This window comes from Dicentrarchus labrax, unplaced genomic scaffold, assembly GCF_905237075.1.
Source record: "Dicentrarchus labrax unplaced genomic scaffold, dlabrax2021, whole genome shotgun sequence".
NCBI classification, from domain to species: domain Eukaryota; kingdom Metazoa; phylum Chordata; class Actinopteri; family Moronidae; genus Dicentrarchus; species Dicentrarchus labrax.
Genome location: NW_026136719.1, coordinates 28607722 through 28630300, shown reverse-complemented (window position 1 = coordinate 28630300; position 22579 = coordinate 28607722). Strand labels below are relative to the sequence as shown.

The 22579-nt window shown below is 37.6% G+C and overlaps 1 protein-coding gene across 1 annotated transcript; it reads right to left on the bottom strand.

Moving 5' to 3' along the window:
- Positions 1-16081: 16081 nt before the first annotated feature.
- Positions 16082-21446, bottom strand: LOC127352176 (putative gonadotropin-releasing hormone II receptor). Its single transcript, XM_051380360.1, has 4 exons — positions 21284-21446; positions 19992-20593; positions 18305-18509; positions 16082-18188 (listed from the first exon to the last, which is right to left on the bottom strand). The coding sequence occupies exons 2-4, from the start codon at positions 20538-20540 to the stop codon at positions 17695-17697; spliced, it is 1248 nt and encodes a 415-aa protein (XP_051236320.1). The 5' UTR covers positions 20541-20593; positions 21284-21446; the 3' UTR covers positions 16082-17694.
- Positions 21447-22579: the final 1133 nt, after the last annotated feature.

The following is a 22579-nucleotide window of genomic DNA, read 5'->3' as shown; positions in this document are numbered from 1 at the left end:
ATTAGTTATATTCGCTTTTTCTTAACCTTAGAAAAAGCCTTGAATACATTATGTCATATTAGCTTCAGTGCAAAATACATATGTCTTTTCACACAAGACATTGTCTGTAACAGCAGGAAAAACACTGGTTTAAATAAAGAGTAAATAAAGTATGATGGCTGATTTCCATTTAGCTGCTTCACTTTCAGGGTCCTGGTATTGAGCATGGCTCACTGTCACACTGTTGTGATTTACTGGGACACTTAAATAGAACAGAGCTATCTTTAATGTTTTTGATAACACCTTGTCTCTTTCTACTATGACAAGTTACCATGTCCTCTGTGAAAACGACCAATTGTATTTAGCATTCAGGCTATTGTGAAGTGTTGTACTGTATATATCATGCCACTAGATGTCAGCAAAGCACCTAATAATTACGTTAATAACTCTAATATTTCCACCAACCTTATAATGTCTGCACTGTGTTTGTCATTCATGCAAAGCACCTGAATTGAGTTTATTGTCTTTTTTCCTCTCCTCTGTCTACTAATATATACCTCTTCTTTGGCACAATTCCCCCTCTGAGATCATTAAATTTTCATTTTGTCTTTTCGTATCCCGGTCTATAGATGACAGGGGGTCATAGATTCAACTCCCCTGAGAGGGTAGGGAAGGAAATGAGAAACTCATCCCTCTCATCCCTAAACATATACTGTACTGTATCATATTGCAATATTATGTAATATATACAGTGTTTTACTGAGCAGCTACCAGATGTCACTCTACAAATCTCTGGAGAGTGTTCAACACACAGAACCAGTTTACAGCCTGGTTGTTGTTTATAATGGAAAGTTTGAACACATTTTACTTCTTTTTTAAGGAAATCTTAATAGTAGTTGTTGGTGGGACGGCGTTAGGTATTCACATCCCTTCCTCTAGAGTTTCAAACAAACCTTCCTCTCTGACCTTTACCATACCAATCTCCATCTGAATGTCCACATCTCCACATCTGACAGGGACAAATACCCAGAAAACCAATTTCCCTCCTTTACACTTTTTTTGCGTCATCAAAGTTGACATTTTGTGTTAGCACGGTGTGGCATCTCCTTACTGATGCTTTTTCAAAGGTTCCTTTGATCCTTCCTTTATTGTATTCAGCTACCGCCTCATCTACCTCATTACTCCACACACACACACACACACACACACACACACACACACACACACACTGAGGCCCTTTAAAAAAAAAAAGCCAGCTCGTATAGTCTTGTCAATTATTACTTAAAATTTCCAACAAACCATCCGCTCTGATAGCACGCCATTGTTAACAAACAATATGGACTTTGTATGTTGAATAAAGAAGTAATCCAAAAAGCAAAGCGCAATGTTGACTTGCTTTCTGCAATAGAAAAGCATTTTAATCTCTAATATTGAGACAGTTTGTGCACTTTGCAAGGTTTGTGTGTATGTTTTTGTTCAGTGCTCTTTCATCTAAGCATTTTTTATTTATATTTATATATTTTTTGGTGTAAGCTCCAGTCATATTACATAAGCCCAAGTCACCATTTCTAGTGTGGAGAAAACAATAATCAAGTATGTACACATATCTTCGCAAAAAAAGTCATGAGCTCTCTTGTAGTGCCAGTGTGGTTTGAAAAAAAAAAACCTCATCACATTCTTGTTATATTAGAATCACAATTAACAACCAACTGAATGATAGCCAGTCCTCCTGGGATCCTTACAGAGAGTTCATCTGTCATACAAATGCTAAATGTATTTATTTCACTCAGGTACAGTGGCTTCATGGGTAAGATCAAAGTAAGAATATCAAAATCATGAAGCCATTACTCATTAGTTCATTCCTCAATATCTATTTAAAACCCTAATTAGGGTTGTTTGTTGCAAACCAAATAAATAGTTGTGATTTGTGAATATGTTGTATACCATATGCTGTTTATTCCAATTGTTTGAACAAGGATGTACAATTTCTAAAAGAAAACACTTTTCTGAGAAATGTGAAGACATTAAATAAATCTATATTTAGCTGGCAGCCATAAAGATGCATTTTAGCGACATTATCATACAGTATTTGTACTGTTTGAGCATATAAGCATCGTCGTAGCTTTGTTACTGTGTATGCAAGTTTAGAATTGAAGGACTGTGACAAAATGTGCAGCCTGATTGGTGACACGTTTGGCTAAATTGGCATGTCAGTATCAGAATCCATTAATCCCAATATTTGGCCATAGTCCCATAGTCAGCTGATGAGGAGAGAGAGGGGAAACAAAAGAGGGTCTTTGTGATTGAACTTCCACTTCAGCTTCATAAACTGGCCGCAAATGAGCGATAACGTTGCTCAGTATCTGCTGAATGTATAAGTAAGCAGCTGCTATCTAACAAGTTCGTAGAACTTTCTGTAAAATGATGATTTGTCAGTGTGTGTTTACAGTACTACCCCCCAAGTGGCCAAAAAAAAACCCTGTTTAGGTTTAAGTTGACAGCAGTTAGATGAGAAGGTCAATGCCCAATTTCATGTTGGTATGTTTACTATGATGCTACTGTCAGCAGTTGGTGGCTCTATCAAAAGGTTGTGTCCAGTCTGTTGTTAAATACAGTTTTTTTTTTTCATCTGTAAGTGATGGGTCAGCATTTTTCTCTTAGCTGAAATCAGTTTTGCTGTTAACATTTACAAAATAGCTGCTTTAGGGACTGAACATCCTTATAGTCCAAAGATTGACTTTTTTTTCTCCCTTGGCAGACGGCTTCTTTTAATGGATATCTGCCACAGTCAAATCTCCTGTGAGATTGTTCTTGATCAAAGCATACTGGCTCACTTAACAGGCTGAAACAAGGAGCTGAAGAAGGCATCCAGACTAACAAGAAATCAATACGATGATCATGGGTTTTCTTTTTGTTTCTCCCTGTTGTTATTGGTGTGATAAGAGAACCTGACAAAGCAGATCAATTCTAATTTATCAATATTCTCTATAGCATTAAATATTTTTTATTATATTTATATTTATTCCTTCAAGGAAACAAGAACAAGAAGAGCTGTTCAGTACAGGTTTACTGGTGAATTCAAAAAACAGCTACTAGTCATAATCATAAAGTAATAGGGGATTGCAGCTCAGTGACTACTTTGTATAATGTAGCACAAAAAAGTAATTGATTATTAACTAATTAGTCGTTAATAGTTTGGTGCAGTATATTTATATAGTATCTCCCCAGTATATCATTATCTAATATACACAGTAGACCTCCAGATTAGACAGTTTTGTCTACCCCGTTCTAAAGCCTTACCAAGGACTATGACTATTTATTTGTATTCATTTATTTATTTATGCACAGATTAGAATTACGATAAAAACGACAGAGATAACAAATAGTGTAAAGTGCAGAGAGTGGCAGAAAACCCAGAAAGGCTTATTTAAAGCCTCCACCTAAAATGTCATAGTTATAAGGAACAGAAAATTGACATACAGAGAATATTATAACTACATAAAGAAATAAGAAAACTGATGATAGAGAAAAAGAATATATAACATCAACAAGTTATAATGACAACAAAATAACAATATGAAAACAAAAATATGAACATGATATAAAAGTGTGTTTGTGTGTGAATTTGAATTTTAAGACAGCACTTAAATGGGCTTTTAGACATCTTTTTAAACATTTTATAGAGATGGAGTTTTTTGCCAGATGGGAAAAGGTATTCCATAATTTGGTACCCCTAAATTTAATAGTAAATTGATCTCTGCACGTAAAAAACCTTGAGGGAAGAAGATCTAAAGATTGTCGCGTTGGATAAGAGTGAACCTGAGAATTAATAATCTTAATAAGATTACTAATCCTCCTAATTATATCGATAGATTTATTTATTTTTTTGCTAACCCAGTGTATTTGTGCTTTCCAATTCAAACTCTCATCAACAAAGATTCCCAGGAATCTTGTTGTTGAGACTTGAGGCAACTCAACAGACTGAATTATAACTTTACAAAAATGAAAAAGAGTATGATTTTTTGCCACAAAGTATTATATGGTTAGATTTTTTATATTCAGAAATAACTTATTTAAACTGGACCATGTAGCATATCTAGTTAAACCAACATTCAAATTTTTAATCAGAGAATTTAAATTTAAGTGAGAATAAACTAGAGTTGTATCATCTGCAAACATTATTGGAGAAAGAATATTTGTGATATTTGATAAATCATTAATATAAATTAAAGCTGCAAGCAGCGTTGAGCGGGATCTCGCACTCCACGCAACTCCGGGCGTGCTGCGGCCGCGTTACGTGCCATCATTACACGTGCGGACCAAAACATGAAATTTCACGTAAATCAGCTCAAAATTGCCACGCAGCGCTTACTTCCTGTTGCCAGTAGGTGGCGCTATCACTATGTCTGAATGTTGTCATGTAGACTTGCTCACTACTTTTAATCAGCAACATTTTGTGACTGTACTCACAAATTTTAAAGCAGATCCGATAAATTCCTTAGGAGGAGTTCGTTCAAATACAAGCCAAAAAATTCACAGAAAATGCGCACAGAATTCAAAATGGCCAACTTTGACGGCACACCACGGACACGCCCTTCAACGTACATGCACAAATAGCACAACTTTTAATCAGCACCATTTTTTGACTGTACTCACAAATTTTGAAGCAGATCTGATAAATTCCCTGGGAGGAGTTTGTTCAAATACAACGCGAAAAGTTCGCCGAAAGTGAAAATGAAAATCAAAATGGCTGACTTTCTGTGAGGTTTCGGGTATGGGTCCAAGAGGCCTTTTTGTACATCCCGGCATGTTACACGTGCCTACCAAGTTTCGTACACATCGGTGAAACGTTGCGCCGGGGCTGCTGTTTTTTTATCCTGTGTGGTCGCTACAAACACGATTTTTGGTATGTTAGCTTCAGACACCAGTCTACACGTGCCCTGTGAATTTCATATTCATAACTATAACAGTCTCCGCACAGTGATTTACCATGCCACCAGACCGCCACCTAGTGGCCGATTGTTGACACATTTTTTAGTGAGCCTCAGGGAGCCATGGGGAAGCATCGTACCAAGTTTCATCTTAATCACACATACCGTTGTAGAGATATAAACTTCTTCATTTTAAATTGTGCACGATGCCTAAGGAAGATATGTGGAAGTATGGACCTAAGTTTGGTGTCAATCGGACATACCAATGTGGAGAAATGGTCCACTTCCTTTTTTGACGAAAAATCCACAGGAAGTGCTAATTTTATAACATGCTGGTTTTTTTAAATATCAAAATTCTTTTAATCACTTTTTTATCATGAGGGTCCACAGATGCTGCGTGAAATATTTTGTGCGAATCGGACAAAGCGTGTAGGAGGAACATTTCGCAGTCTAACGAAAAAAATAAAGGATCCTTTATCTATCCTTTACCTTTATTATGTATATGATTTTTTCTAATATTTTTGAAAAACATGGCAAAATAGATATGGCTGTATAATTACTAAAACAACACGGATCATCCACTTTAAATAGAGGAATAACTTTGGCAACTTTTAAATCCTCTGGTACAACACCTGTTGCCATAGACAGAGAAATAATGTAACCTAGTGGCTGCAAAATTGACTGCTTGACCTGTTTAACTAGGGATGCAGGAATGTCATCATGGCCAGCTGAAGATGTTTTTAGTTCATCAATAATGTCACTTATTTCTTGGACATCAGGAGGCTTAAAAGAAGAGATAGAAGGATCATTTCCTGTAATGAAATCCAGTGGATTAGGACAACTAGGAGGAACTTTACTAGCTAATTCATAACCAATGTTAACAAAAAAAATCATTGAATTTTTGAGCTATATCAAATGAATTGTTAAAACTGTCACCATCTAAAAAGATTGAAGGTAACTCTGGGTGAGTCTTTTTTTCTCCATGCAGCAACTGATTTATAACTTTCCATGTGGTTTTGGTATCATTTGAACACCTCTTAATTTTTCACAGAAATATTTCTTTTTTGCAGATCTAATGGAATGAGTATATTTATTTCTATAAGATTTATAAACACCATGGGTAAGGGGTGTAGGATTTGAGACATATTTTCTGTACAATTTATTTTTTTTCCTCAGCAGCTTCAGCAAATCAACTGTAAACCAAGACCTACTTAAGTCCTGATTGCATTTCCTAGTAGAACTGCCTATTGGAAAACATTCATTGAAACTATAGCTAATGACTTTCATAAAATGTTGATATGCAGAATGAGCATTATTTTCTTTATATAGATTATTCCATGAGATACTGGCAAGCATATCTTTACATTTAGAAATGTTTGACTTGCTCATAATTCTTTTGTGCATCTTTTTCTTATTTTGTTTAGTTTTATTAGGCTTGATTAACAAGTACTGGAATATAGGAAAATGATCTGACAAATCTAAATACAAAACCCCAGATTTCATTCCTTCACTCAAGTTGTTTGTTATCAATCAAAGTTGCTGAAGTTTCCTTTACTCTTGTAGATTTATGAATAAAGGAAAAAGAAACTAGAATAAAGAATATTAAGAAAATCTGTAGTATCTAAATAATTTTTAAGGAGGTTTATATTAAAGTCTCCTAAAATATAACAAAGTTTATCCTCCTTGTTTATCAAATCAAGAGAACTGGACAGGCTTTCATTAAAATCTTGGACAGTAGAGTCAGGTGGGCGATAGATAACACCAACTATAAAAAAATGTCCACCAAAGACACCAGAGAGCTCCACAAACACAGATTCCACCTCAGCCCTATTCAGATCCTCCAGATCTATTCTCTCTTACGTAGTGGACTGAATTATAATTTGGTAATTTAAATATTTCTCTAGAATCTTCTGTAAGCCATGTTTCAGATAAGGCAATAACAGAGAAATTATGTTTGAGTGAAGATAAATAATGAATAAATTTGTCATAGTTGCAAGGAAGACTTCTTATATTCAGGTGGAAAGTGGAGAATATATTAGAAGGCATAGAAACACATAAGTCATTAAACTGAGTTTCATCATAAAATCTGCAGAGGTTAGTGGCATCAAATGATGAAAAAAAATGTAGATCTGGGTCAATATCAACATTGTAAGAATCACTTGCAGAGGAATCAAAAGGCTTAAAAATATGGTCATCAGAATCAGATGTGTTGCAGTAGTCCATAAGGTGTAAATGTAATGTACTGTGGATATGTCATATATATAAAAAAGAGTACTGTAAAAATAAATCATTTATACATGCATATAAAAATTTCAACTTTTCCGCTCCACCAGACAAGGCTGTCCCTTGTCTCCATTATTATTTATATTAGCTTTAGAACCACTAGCTTGTGCAATCCATAGGGACAGGGAAATTACAGGTGTTCTAATAGGTGGTCATGATTTCAAATTAAATATGTATGCAGATGATATTTTGTCTATACCGAAAAGTATTAGAAATTTAATACGGAGAGAAGCACAGATAGTTGGGATTGGCTGGATGAGTGCCTTGTAAAACAACAGTTGGCAGCATCACAATATTACAGACATTTCACAAATTGTAGAGAATGGGGAGATTTTATCTGCTGAGGAGCTTAGAATGAGATATGAATTAACTTGACTTTGAATGCATTTTTGCAATGTGCTTAATTGAAATCAGTCCTCTCAAAATTTCCCAAAGAATACCTTGATTACAATTACGAGACAGAGAAATAATTCAGGTCTTTAGTGTCAGACAGACACACTGTCTCAGGTTTGTACAAGATCCAGTCCTCCTCAAATCCCAACATTCAGACTTAGTCCCAATGGGAACACGATCTAGGGGTCTCACTCACCTCTGCAGAATGGGAAAGAATGTGGAGGGACCCTCCATTAATATCAAAGTCGGTAAGATCCAGAATTAAAAATCCTCCACAGAGAATATATTGCTCCCTAGAGACTTGAAAAAATAGACCCGAGTTCCTCTGAGCTCTGCTGGCATGCTTATAAACAAGTAGGAACTTTGACCCATATGCTGTGGGCCTGTCCTTTTGGACAGAAGTGTTGCACTCAGTAATGATGAATATTAATCTCCCTTCTTGTCCAGTTGTTGGCTTGCTAGGATACAAGGCTGCACAGTTAAGGTCAATAAAAGACAGGAAAATAGTAGGCTTAGCCTTTTTGGCTGCCAAAAGAATGATTTTGCTAAATTGGTAAATATTTTTTTTAATAGAAACATGGTTAGCGATACTGAGTATAATTTTAAAATGAATTGGGATAAAGATTTGGAATGTGCTTCAGCATTGTATATTTGCAATTAATACAGACTACTACTCTGTAGTAGGCCACTGAAATTCTGGATCATGTCTTCACCGTGATAATAAAATGGACAATTAATTGTGAGGCTCTGTACTGTATGTGTTTAATGTGTTTATATAAATGTGTTTTGCCTAGTGGATTTGATTTCTGCAGACTGGGGTCCCTGAACAGTGTTATTGCATTAACTGGGAATAACTGGAAAGCTGAGACACATACACATACCACCCCTGCATAAGCCAGTGATCCTCTTGTGCCCCCCCAGTCAAAAAAGTCTGGCTCGCCCCTGGTCCACAATGTAGCCGCTGAGCCACAGCATCAGAAGATGTGGAAATTATTTGTTTGTATCCTTCAGTATTATCACCAGGGGGCAGCCCTATTTTAGGTATTAAGTTTGTGCAAGTATGCAGAAAAAACAGATAACACTGTTCCAGCTAAGCAGTGCTAAACAATAGTATATGTATATCCCTTCCCATAGAGACAGAGCACATTTGAGTTTCGCCCACACCGGAAGGGGAAACAATTCGTCACTCTCCATTGACTTTGTATTTCATAAAGGTGCCTCTTGTCGCATTCATCTGCTAGCAAACAACAAAAAATGCCTAAAAGCTTCTGGTGTGATGCACTGCCAACAGGGTACAGAACCCAGAAATACGTTTTTATAAGCTGCCGAAATGAAAAACTGAGCCGTTAAGTAGACAAAAGTGAATAGATGTGAGAGAGGAAGAATGGGAAAACTGTGGGATCCTGACACTCTGCACGCCTACGTGTGCATACGAGCATTCGTAGCGGTTGAAGCTAACTAAAGGCCTGGTTTTGATCTTTGTCAGGTTAAATTAGCCACACAATGGCTGCTGTGAAAAAGGTCTATCTAGTCAAAAAATGGTCTTCCCTCTTCATTTCTTTTTTATATTTAATATTTCGTTGTCTGGTATGTTTTGGAACCTATGGTTGCGATAATAACTTTTCATTATCAAAATGGATTAAAAAATTGGTCTTGAAGCTCCCGGAAACTTATTTTTGTTTAGGGACTTAGTTATCCCAGGATTAGTTTTACATTAAAGCTGATTAGATACTGATTAATTAGTGCAGTAGCTACAATTGTTTCTCCCATTATATAGTATTTCTTTTACATCTGGCTTATAGTTTAGTTTTACCAGCCAGTTAGGGGTCTTAATTGGGTTACATGTAGGCAACTTACCCCTCAGGGAGGTGCCAGGTTAACCCCAGTTTCCTTTCCACCCACTATGTGTCTAATCAGTGCTCGTCAAACTGTGGGGTGGGCCCCCCTGGTGGAGCCACCACAGGGGGGGCGTGTGGATGACGAGTGAAAAAATATGGAGTGGAACAAAGTTAAATAATATGATGCATGTATAAACCAACAAGAGTTTGCTGATGCTATTGTATTGACCTTTAATCCTAAAATTCTACTTGGATCCCCTTTTTATTAGATTGGTTCCCCTATCATTGTTAATCATTGCTAATCATTGTGTTCTTTCAGCTTCTATAGGGGGACATGTCAGAAAATGTTTGAGGACCCCTGGACTAAATAATCTTATGTCAAGTCTTGCTCTTCTTTTTCAACATTCACTGCTCTGAGATTGAGTAGACATTTTCAAGTTAGCAAAAAGAAAAGGCTTACTGCACTGACATTGAGTTTCTATTTTAGCAAGATAGGTCATGAAATTTATATTGGTAGTGTGGGTGTTTTAAGTCTCTTCCCCAGTCAGCAGGAAAGAAACACAGGCTTCGTGATTAACCATGAAGTGCCACTTGTGTTTGTGTTACTTATATTTCTCTCACATTGCTGTGTATTTTACAGAAGCTGTGAATAAGCAAACTTTTATTTAATAAAAGGACATATTTATATAAGAAAATGTTGAGGCACACTAAAACACAATGTGTTCAGTGTAAAGCATGCAAATATATTTGCAAATGCACAGTGTCATAGCACTCCCTTATAAATACCAGTGTTTGTGTGGAAAGTAGTGCATGTGTCTTCGCAACTCATTTATGAAACTGGTCCCTGGTTGGCTGATGAGAGGTGCTTGGATGTCAAGATCACTAGATGGAGTGGGTTCTTTGTTGACTTCAAATTTGTTCTGGGCAACTCAGGAGGGTAAGGCAACACATCACCCAGGAAGTTATCAACAGGAGCATGGGTGCCAACCTGTACTGGGGAGAGTGGGTGGAAAGGATGAGCAAGCTGCTGTCTCAGGTGTATCTGACTACAGACATAAAGACAGAAATGAAGCACAAAGCAAAGCTCTCTTTCTACTGCTTGATAGACGTTTCACTGTAAAACCTGACAACACATCAACGTCACTCATTTACATGAATTAAACTCAACTCAAAAATTGTTGAAGCAACTCAGTTGTTTTGAGTGCACTTAAATGTGTACAGTATTTGAAGGACAGGCAACATAATTCCAGTTTGTTCCACTGACATATTTTCTTAAAGTAGACTTTAAATCATTATAAAAGCATTATAATGCTGTATAGTTTATGATTGTTCCATTTTAGTTTTAATTTCAGTTTATTAATAATCATAAGCCCAAGTATGCATCAAATAATTCTTATTGATCACGATTGATCTTATTGAAGTGTTAAGACTTGATGAGATTTAATTGGCTACCATTTTGAAAATCAACTGATTATAAATTATTTTTATCGTACATCAGCTGTTTGGACAGATAAAATAACAATTTGCTTTAGTGGAAGAAAACTGAGTAATTCCACTTGGAGGTAACATTTGCTAAAAGAAGATGCATTCAAGTTACTTTATTCAGATAAATTCTGTTCACACATTTTCAATAGGTTTGGTGAAATGCTGCATGTGAGTGTTACTTCATTTGGAGTTATTTCTACTCTACTTCTCTCTTCTCAAAACAAAAATCAATTTTATGCTTAAATTATTAGTCAGTTAACTTAAATGGTCCAAGGCAATCAGTTTCCTCAAACAGTTTGAGTTGAACAAACTTATCAGGTTTTACAGTGTAGTTTCAGGAGGTCTGGCTGCTGCTCCATACTGAGAGGAGGCGGCTGAAGGAGGTTCCGACACCTGGTAAAGATAGATAACGATGTGCTCCCATTCTGGTGTATGATGAGCAGGAACAACTAAAAGTCAATGCTGTTAAAACACACCTGGGAAATGCTTGAGGGACCACATCCCCCAGTGTATGTTGGCGGAGGAGCTGCAAGAAATTGCATGTTAAAAGAAGATGTGTTGGTTGACTTTACTCAATGCAAATACTGAAACACTAACGCTAACAATCATTTTATAATAGTATTTAAATGTAATATTGCTAGATAAAGTATAATCTTACTTTTGAATGATTCAACATCAGTGATTCAACATCAATTCAAATGAGAGGAGAGGTACTTAAAACGGCTCCAGGTTTACTTTGCAGCAGAACTCAAAGTACATTTGAGTTGCTGATAGTGTTTACATATTTGAAAAGGTCCCTATAGATGTGTTAAATGCCACTTTGACATGACAAAATCAGTTACCAATGACTGTAGATCCCTGCATCTGGAAAATGAAGGCTGGGCTTTTAGGGTGCCCTAAATGACTTTCAGCTATCTCTGCACTTTATCTGCACCAGTGTTTGACAGAGAAAATTGCATTAGTCTATACAGTAAAGTGGTTGAACAGAGAGAATATCAAGTCTTCAATCCAACAAATCTACCAGAAACTGACCTTTAAAAAGCAAAGGGGTTTGGATCCAAAGTGAGCACTTTTGCTAGCATAAGTCAAACAAGATTTTTGTTGACTCCTTCCTCTGAATTTAAAGAAACTGAAAGGTAATTTAAGCTAATGTTTTCTTGCCCAAAATGTAACTGTAGAACCATGTAAAAACTGCACAGAAAAACCCAGTAATAACTTAGTGATGAGGCGGTGTGCCCTGAGATGTGAGGCGTTCCCCTGCTGTCGAAAATGGGCTCAAATAACTCCACTGGGCTCATTGTGTGTTTCTGCACGAAGAAGAAATATCCTGCAGTTTGACATATACAGTTAAGTGCTTTCAACAACACCTGAATAACACAGTAGGCACAGAGAATATAGAAGTCATCACTGTTCTTTGTTACTCATACGAGTGCTCCTTTTGTAAGAGCAACTGGACTGTCAACTAACAGTGACAGACAAGATTCAAATCCATGTGGAGAAACCAACCCATAAGGCCGGATCGCTAGTTAAATATAAACTCTACTGGCCATGAAATTCATTGAGGCTGACAAAAGTTAAGCTTCTGAAGGCCAGAGAATGTATTCAGGCTAATAATATCTCAGCCAGAAACATGATCTGACCTTGCAGACATAATGTGAGAAAAGTAAATGAGCTGTGGTGATTTCACCAGAGGCCAAAGAATTCAGAGCTGAGCAGTTGGCTGATTCAGCACAATGAAATGCATTTAAATTAATTCCGAAGTCTGTAACACTGGACTGTCCCCAAGTGGCTGTATATACTGTACATACCCAGTTCATGTGTGGGTTTTAATGTTGATAAGTACACTGATTTGGCAGCTGCAACCAGGCAAACACATTACATGTGCATTTCTTGGCTTCAGCAGCTGTCCTTTAGTGAGCTACAGGTACATACATCTGTTTTGTGAGCGCTACGGCTGGAATGAATGTTGAAAGGAGGCCTGTGTGATGTTGCACTCATCAGACGATGTGCTCCTCTCTCATCAGTGGAGATGTAATAGGAGTGGACAGGCCTAGGAAGAATCAGTGAGCAGTGAATGAGTTGGCATTCTCCAGCTGAGAAGAGATGAGAAAATAATGTGGGCAAAGTCCAAAACAATGTAAGCAATAACTTGTCCTATTGCAACAATAAACAATCATCAAACAGACACTATCTTTCAATCTTGGCTGAAAATAGGATTAGAGTGAACACAGCTCCAGTATCAGTGCTAAGGATCCTGGCAGGTGACCAACTAAATTAAAACAACAGCATTGTTATGGGTGACTACCGGCTGTGTGTATTGTTTTATTCTTTCATTAAGCAAATGGCTAGTCCGTCGATTTGTTTGTCAGGACAGAGCAGCATCAACGCCCTTGACCAGATGTGCTGGCTGCTCTGGTAACAGCAACCTGGCTTCAGGGTGTCCAGGGGATTCAGTGGGACTGGTTGCGAAATGACAACATTAGTGATGAAATGTTTTGAGGCTTATATGTCCTGTTAGAGACTCTGACAGAGACTTTGACCATCCACTTCATCCTGTTCAACACAGCAGCCAGTCTAGAGAGGAAACTAAAGCCAGAAAACAACAAATGGTGGTATCGTAACAACAAAATCACATATATCTTCAAATTAGTTTATATAACTGTGTATCATGACTTACGGTAGATTTTTTAAAATATTGTATGTATATTAAAGTTTAAGGATTTTTTTTTTAAAATATATTTGCTTCTTGTTGAGACTTAAATGAGAAGATCGATACCACTCTCATGTTAAGGGTTCAGTGAAACATTAAAGATCTATTGGCTGTAAAATCACTTGAAAACAAGAATTGTTGCGTTTTTGTAACATTAGAACAAGATGTTTTATCCACCATGTACTGCCATGTTTCTACACACACACGCTCTAGATAGTACCTTTCGCATTTTTTCAGTACATTTTCTCCCACTTGGAAGGCAAGTGTTATTAAGTTAGTTGCAATCAGCTAGATTTCACTAGGTCCTTCACACGGGTCCTGAAAGTATGAAACTAGAGCCACAAGGCACTTACCTATTTTAATTTTGCAGCTGTTTAGCTGGAAGCAGGTAAAACAACTGATGTCCAAAGAGAAAAAAAAAAAAAAAAGCCTACTAATACCTGTAAAGGTCACTAATTAACACTTGTCATCTCATTTGTTTAATGAGTCCACTAACAGCAATGTAAAACCTTAACATATTGTGTTATACAGATAGAAGAGATTCCACCCTAGGGGTTAGGGTTAGGGTCACCCGTAACTGGTGAGATTTAGAGGTGCTGGTAGCCTCATATTTAACTAACACACAACTATTTATTTAAGTCAAAAAATAAACATATGAGGCAAGTTTGGACAACCCATTTGTGTAGGAATTAATTTGAGATATTAAAAGCTGAATTTGTTGCTATGTTTGCAATTAATTGTATGCAGTCAAGGCTATAACAAATGGAGTGATCTGTTTTGTTTTTGAATGCAAAAAAAAAACTTCATACAAACAGACTGGAAAGAAAATTGGGATTAGTAATATATATTCTTTTATATTTATGTACATCGTTGCACAAGGCTTTTTGTTACATAGTTTCTGGCATAATTTAGGTCTACCTCAGATTATCCTCACAGGTAGTGCCCAGTGAAGAGGCATCCAGGTGGCATCCTTCATGGGTGCCGAAACCAACAGGCTTAGATTTTTTTTTTTTTTAGATTTTTAATTTATTTCTGAGCTCCTAAATCTCCTGAGACACATCATTTTGGCCGTTTGTATCTGAAATCTCAATTTTTCAGTCACTACCCCACACTCATGGCTACAGGCTACAAGAGAGGGTGGGGGTTGGAACAAATATTGTCCAATTAAATGAGAGTTTTGCCTTGTGGCTCAGTTTTCTTTCCAGTCTTATGGTCTATTACACGACTGCAGCTCACGAACCCTACCACTGATACAATGCAATGCTTTATAATGACCTGATACAGATATAGATATGAACTTTTGATATCGAGAACTTTTATTATAACATCATTCATTTGATGGATGCTTTTATTCAAAGCCTTATCCCTGGCTCTGTTAGCCCTATACATCCAGTTATAGCAGGCCTTTCTTAAAGGATTTAACTGATAGCTGTGCAGAGGTTTGGCCAGCTCTGGTTCTTTGCCACTGAAAGACACTTACATCACCGCCCAGTCACTGAGTCCCAGAGGTGAGGCAAAAATACCAAAGCATGCTGGTCACCGTTGTGTTCCCTGTCATCAGCAACCAGTGAGGAGAAGAGACAAATACATTCACTGCCCTTTCTTAAGTAATCACAGGAGATTTCTGGTCAGAAGCCAAAGTCTGCCTAGTGACATTCAGGTTGTCCAAATCAATGGCAATCAATGGTACCGTGCTCTGAGCTCTACTGAGAACTTTTATGAAATGAGCAAATGTGTCTACCTAAATACATAAAGGGGAATCATGTATATCCTACCAGAAAACAATCATTTAACATGAAAGTAGTCCACAGGGAAGTCTCTTCAATTTGTTAAACATTAAGTTTTATTGTATTAAGCTAATCCTAAACCTAACCACAATTTTATTTTCTTGTCTTGATTCTACTCTTACGTTTAGCATCACACTGTAAAGGTTGTGTCCTCTTCATACTTTTGAGACATTCATTTTGTGGTGCAGGGGGGAGCATAACTTGTATTGATTTGTGGCCCTGTCTCTCTTGAATGGTCACAGCAATTCATCTCCAGTGTCACTGGGATTGATTTAACAGAATTAGATAGAGTTGGAGCTGTTGGGGCCACCTGATGCTACCTGGTGTCATCTACCTATCTAAGGAGTAAAGTGGAGACAAGAGGGTATGAAAATTTAAGTTTTGCAAAATTACTATTAGTAATTTAGTAATAAAAAGAGATCAATACCAACCATTGTTGAGGCTATACTGTACTTCACCTAATAACCGTTGGTTTAACAGCAGAAATGGAGACTCCTTTGTTAGAAATGATTAAAACCTTTATGTTTAAACAAAATGCTAAATGTACAATGTGCAAAATGACACATTTTTTGGCACCAAATCTGCAAATTTTGATTACATCTGTTTAGACTGCACCCAAAAAACTTGAAAAACTGCATCCCATATGCCATTTCAAATATTCTGATGGAAGATGAACCAAATGGTAACATAGTCAGATAATTTGATTAATTGAATAGTCAATCAACAGAATATTATTCAACATATCAAGTATTTTGATAAATGATTAATTGTTTTTATAAAAACAAAAACATCTGAGGATTACCTTGTTTATTAGGATAACATAGTAAATTTAATATATTTGGATTTTGGACTGTTGATCGAGCCAAACCAGAAATTGTGATGGGCATTTTCTTTTTACCAATTCCTGACATTTTATAGGCCAGATTAATCAATAATAAAATGAATTGCAACAGCAGTATGTCAACCTTTTATCAGCTTTTTCCTGGTGTAGCCTACAGGTGAAATTAACCCCTAGAGTTAATTAAAATCAACTGGATAATAAGCAGCAATCAGTTTGTTTACATAATCCAGCCAGAGTTCATTATGAAGTGCTGGCTTTAAGAATTTCCTATCTGCAGTAAAATGCATGCAGTAGTACAGTACAAACAGTCGTCTGCGTTATCTCCACTTTATAACTGCAGGCAGTTATTTCTTTAATGTTTCATACTGTAAAGACAAAATCACAACAAACAAACCAAACTCTGGTGTTCCTTAACAAACCCGTTTCCAAACCATTGCTAATTCTGAAGTTTTTTTCAAATTTTTAATGTGACAGTATGAAAAGCACAGTAATAAATAACAAGCTGCCTCAGGCTGTTATTATTGTACTTGTATAGAACTAAGCCCCCATTAATGTTATGTTCATGTTTTCCTGCTGTCAGTCTAATGAGTCAAAATGTTTGCTGTGAAAAAAACTAATTTAACTTATCTGCCACAGCTGAAGCATGTTAGAGTAACTTATATAGGAATCAGCACACAATAAATAGTTGGACTGTAACCAGTGAATGGATTAATTTTAATCTGTGGATTTGTTCTGTCTGTAGTGTCTGTACGATGACCTTGATAGTTTTCTGATCAAAGTTTGTGGACTACTAAACTGAATTCTCTTCATTATCCTGTTTTTAAAATCTCTTTATCACAGTTTTCTTCATTACATCAACAATGTCATGGTTTAGATACTAGGGTATGATTGACTGACATGATGGACATGTGGTTCATGTTTTTTTTCCTGAAGGAAAGTACTGGATAATCCGTCTCTAAAACGTCTCCTCTTGTGGTAATTGTAAACGAATGAAAGGAAAGTAACCTCAACAGTCCTTTGAGGCTTCTTAATAGACCTGTAGGCAGTGTGAAGTCATACAGAGCACGGGCAGGTTTTGTGTAACCTGACAATCACCATCTTCTATTTTTCATTCAGTCCTGAAGGTTTTTCCAAACCCTGGTTAATGTACATTGTATATGCCGGACTTGTCTAAAAATGGAACCCAGTTACACAACGCATGAAAAATCACCCGCTCCAACATGTTTACTGTGTTCAAAAAGATGTTATATAAAATGGACTGCCTCAAGCCGCACACACACAAAGACACATCTAGGTGATGGCTAGTTTCTGTTTTTACACTTATTTTACACATGCATGCTAGGTGTGATTGTGAAATATGTCCAGGGTACAGATAGCACTGTACAAATGTAAATATTTTAACCAGTTCAATTAAAAGTATTAAGTGTCTGGTTCTACTCTGGTTTTCTCACATTGTGCTCTCAGTGCTGGAATGGCAAGTTTGTCCTTCTTGTTCTCCACTGCTGTCAGAGGATTTTGGCTCAGTATGTCCACAGTCAGTGTCCTTTTCAACAACGGTCATCCCTCTTTTAGAGGGCAAAGCAGTGGGAGTACATTTCAAAGGCTCTGTTATCACCGTATTAGTTTCCAGGTCCGACTTCACTGTGTCTTTACGGTAGCAGAGCCTCAGCCCCTTGCGGAAGCGTATGGTGAACAGGCCGTAGATGATGGGGTCGAGGCACGCGTTGAAAAGCCCAAAGATGAACAGGATGTGGGTGAGGGAGTGAGAGACTTTCCCCTCCAGGTCATCTGGGAAGAACCAGTACCACAAACCCAACAGGTAGTACGGAGTCCAGCAGACTATGAAGCAGATCACGATCACGATGCTCATTTTCAGAGTTCTCATTCTTGCTTTGGGGATGTTGTTCTTTGAGCAACGGAGATGTAGCTCATTAGAGGACACTGGGGACAAAGAAGGAGAATTGAGCTGAGATGTGTATTCTACCTTTTGTTTTAAATAAATGGAATCAACCCAACCATCTATGTTATAACCGACCAAAACTCAGCTGTGAACTTACGGTTCTTTTTTGTCATCCGTTTGGAGATCTGGATGAAGATTCTGGTGTAGCAGACAATCATTATGACCAGCGGCAGCAGGAAGAGGCAGGAGAAGGTGAACATGTTGTAGGCGGTTTCCTGCCAGTGAGTGACAAAGCTCCCTCTAGTGGTGCACTGAGTAAAGTTTGCTGGATAAGTGATGGACACATTATGGAAAATGAACATCTGTGAAATAAAACAAAAACAAATATTAGGATAGTCTTATGCTGGCAGCAGATGTCAATTTCTGTTTGGCATTAGAAAGAGCCCTGTAGGATTTAACACTTATGTAGGTCACATATTTTACATATAGATGCCAGTGTTCAGTGGTCATTAGTAATGTGCCTTTACGTATCGTAGCAAAAACTAAAGATGTGAAGGTGAGGGTGGCTTTGACCCGAGCTTAGATCTCAGACAAACAGCTGACAGTTTGCTGAACACCTCCCCTGAACAGTGAGCGTCCAATCATTGGTTAGCAACCATAACTACCAAGGCCAAGGAGCCTTTTTATACTATATAACTATGTGGGGTCACATGTTATATAAAAAAAAAAACTCAAGGTAGGCTAACATTAGCAGCTCTGTCCTGTTCACACTCCAGCAACCCCAGCTGACAGCATAGAGTTATATTTACCAAACACTAGTCCCCTCAGTCTTTTCTCTTGTAGAATTAAATGTTAAAACATACTGTTTGATTTTTTCATAATTATCTCTGACATTTTCTAAATTAATCAAATATTCAATCATCTCATAATAGTGAGAAACTGTTCGTTATTATTTCCCATAGAAATATTCAAAGTGCTTATTTTATCCAACCAACAGGTCAAAGATATTCAGTAGATTATCTTAAAATTGACTTTGATCAACTAATTCATTATCAAAATAATTGCAGATTCATTTTCTGTTGGCTAAAATTGTTAATGGATTAATCAACTAATCCAATCTAAGCTTTCATTTTATTGTATTTACTATGTGTGGGTATTTAAGAACAAAAAACACTCGTATTGAAAATTGTAAAATGATGCATTGGATATAGTCCAGTCTTCATCAAGCTTCAGTTGGGAAATTGGATTTTAACACCACACTCCTGTCTCACAAAATGATCCACAGGGTTACATGATAGGTTGCCATATGTCTCACTGGTTATACAGTGAAACATCTATACTGCAGGATTAGGGATTCCCATCCATGCAACTCAATGATAGAGCCACTAATCCCTAACACAGAGACCCTGTGGCCCCTCTAAATCATGCAGCAGGTTTTCTTGCAACAAAGCCTAAATAAACCACCTTTTATGTAAATACACAGAAGCATGTGACTAGAGATAATGGTGTACCATGTATAAGAATTTAATTCAAGTTAATGTAAAGCCAGATTTTCATTTCCTGTAGCATGTGCAGTTTTCCTACAGTTTAATACCTTTGTGAGAATGAAATAATGTATGCAGATGTATCCACTCATCTTATATAAAGACCTATAGCCTGCTCACAGGGATACTGTATGGATCATGGAGGAGATGTTTCAGTTGTACAAGGGAAAGCCTAACACACAAGAGAGTTCAGTTCACAACCTATAACCCAGGACTTCTTTCTGAATCACTTCCCTCAAAGTGGTCAGTCTTGAAGTTTAACTGAACCTGTCTTGTCAAATCAGTGTCAGCTAGCCTTACCTGAGGGATTGAGAACAAGGTGCTCATAGTCCACGCCACCATCAGCATGACCCTGCTCCTTTTTGGGGCCATGCTGATGGCCAGAGGGTTGAGGATAGCCGACTGTCTGTCCAGACTAATCACCACTGTGACAAATGCACAGGAGTACATGGCCTGTAGCTTGAGGAACATCAGGAATCTGCAGGCCAGATCGCCGGCCAGCCACTGCACTGTGATGTTCCACACTGCATCCACGGGCATCACGATGAAGGTAACCAAGAGATCGGCTGCAGTCAAGTTGATTATCAGCACACGGACATGGGATTTGCGCTTGTGGCCATTGGCTGCCCACAGCACAGCCAAATTGCAGAAAGTGGAAATGCCACACAGGATGAAGGTGATAATCACTCTGACTTTGGCGGCTGTAGAAAAGGTAGGCAGCTGTGGCGCTCTGTCCACTGATGTCCAGTTACAGTGGGGAGCCAGCCACTCACAGCTGGCATTAAGGTCAAATCCTGAACTCTGCTGATACATGATGACTGGAGGATCACAGCAGGAGGAGGCATTCATTTTCTGACCATCACCAAGGAGTCAGCATTTTGTTCAGCTACTGTACATGGAGGCTGGTGGTGCCAAAGGAAGATAAGGCAAAATATAAACATGAGCCGTATGCATGCAGTTGTTGCAAAAGATTCATCCATATGGATTTGCATAAGTAGACTAAATAATGCAAGAAATACAGTGGCTGACAGAGAGGGAACAGTGTGCTGTGTAGGGCACATCTCTCTGATGCTCAATGATGTGGAAAGATGCTGTTTGCCTCTGACAAATTATGCACATTATGGCATAGGAGGTCTCCAGACTATTGAATTTGCTGCCACACCTGACAATCGATCAAGGTAATTGTACTCTAATGACAATATTCCCTTATCTGACAAAAAAAGATGGAGATCTTTAAACTGTTTATGTTCACATTTCTTTTCTGTGGTGAGCCTCAGCCTGGAATCCGTAATACAAACTTTTACATTTAGCAACGTAACGCCATACAAGCCTTTGAGTCTGAGTAGTGACAATGCAATAAATAAAAATGGCTTCTATATTTGTGTGATATTTTTGCAATAATGTAAAGACATAGTCAACATAAGACTCAGCCAATAGCCTACACTAAATTATGTTAGTATCTTATACATTTTACTGCATGTTGCTATACACTGTTTATACTATACACATTTTCCACTTTTGTTTGTATGGCAATAGCGCAAAAATGTATTTGTACTAATAAACAAAAGTATAAGAAAGAGCTACAAACTCACACTGGTGTCCGCGATGTATTTCCCAGATCAGAAAAGTGAAATCCTCTTTATGGAAGTCCCAGACTCTGCTGCAGCTCCATCATCCTGCTGGACTTAATGATGAGCAGTCTACAGGACTGATTTTCTGAGTAGGCTGTTAGTATGATGAGTCTCCAGTCTTGCCTCGCAGTTTTATCTCAGTGTCGCTTCGGGAGTTCTTTAGACGCGTTTTGTGCTCGCTCCGCTCCGCTGTGCGCGTCAGGCGCTCTGTGGGCGCGGCTACGAGCATCTCCGCATCCGAGGAGCGTCAGTTCAATGAACCCTGAGCTCCGGCAAAGTTTCTAATTTTAATCCTGCCAGAGTTAATGTAATGAGACCCCGTAGCCCCTATTAGCATCATTTTCATCTAGACCCAACCAAACCTGCTCTTATTAACTGCGTGTCTGTTAAGGTTATGTGGTGATGACTTAAGCAAATTACAGTAATATGTATATATACTAACGCAGCCTCAGCTTGAGACCATCGTTTAGTGTGTGTTGAAAGTGTGTCAGAGAGCTGTTGCTGAATTTACTTTTTGGTCTTTTTTTTTAAGCCATAGGCTATTTCTTCACGTTGCATGAGAAAGCATGCATTATTTTGGCTCATGATTCTTATTTTGTATGTATTATTCAATGTGATATATTTCATCAGTAGCATTTTCTCGTGTTCTTGGGTTTCTTGTCAAATCAGGAGGAACACTTTTACCACTACCAGACCTACATCTGTATTCCATTAGCAGCAGTGCTCAAACATGCACATAATGAAAAGAATCTTTAGAGAAAACCGTCCCAATATCCATCTGCTGTTTGCCATCTGCTGGAAGGTTTAACATAAATAGCTATGCACACACTCAGAGTCCTGTTCACTCCTAGACTATTAAAGTTTGGTGTTATTATTATTATATGAAATAAATAAATACAACACTCTTCCTGAGTCATGCTATTAATGTTATCTGAAAGCATGAAAAATAACATTTGCTTTTGTATTATTTGGGTGTGCTATAGGGGATCACATGACTACTGGTAAGTGTGTGGTTTGTATGTACCACTGAGAATTACAGTCCAGTTGGACTTACCACTCTAGTCAGTTTAAGTCACAGCAGACAGCTGTTTCTGCAAATATATCTTCTACTATAAGCAATGTATGCTACCTGTACAGCTCCACATAGTAAACAGACAAAGCTAGTATGTGGCTAGTGAACATAGTGGAGCATTTTAGCAAAAGCAGATATTTTTCACAGGAGCTGGTAGTGACCAAAAACAGAGCTCAAATGAGAGT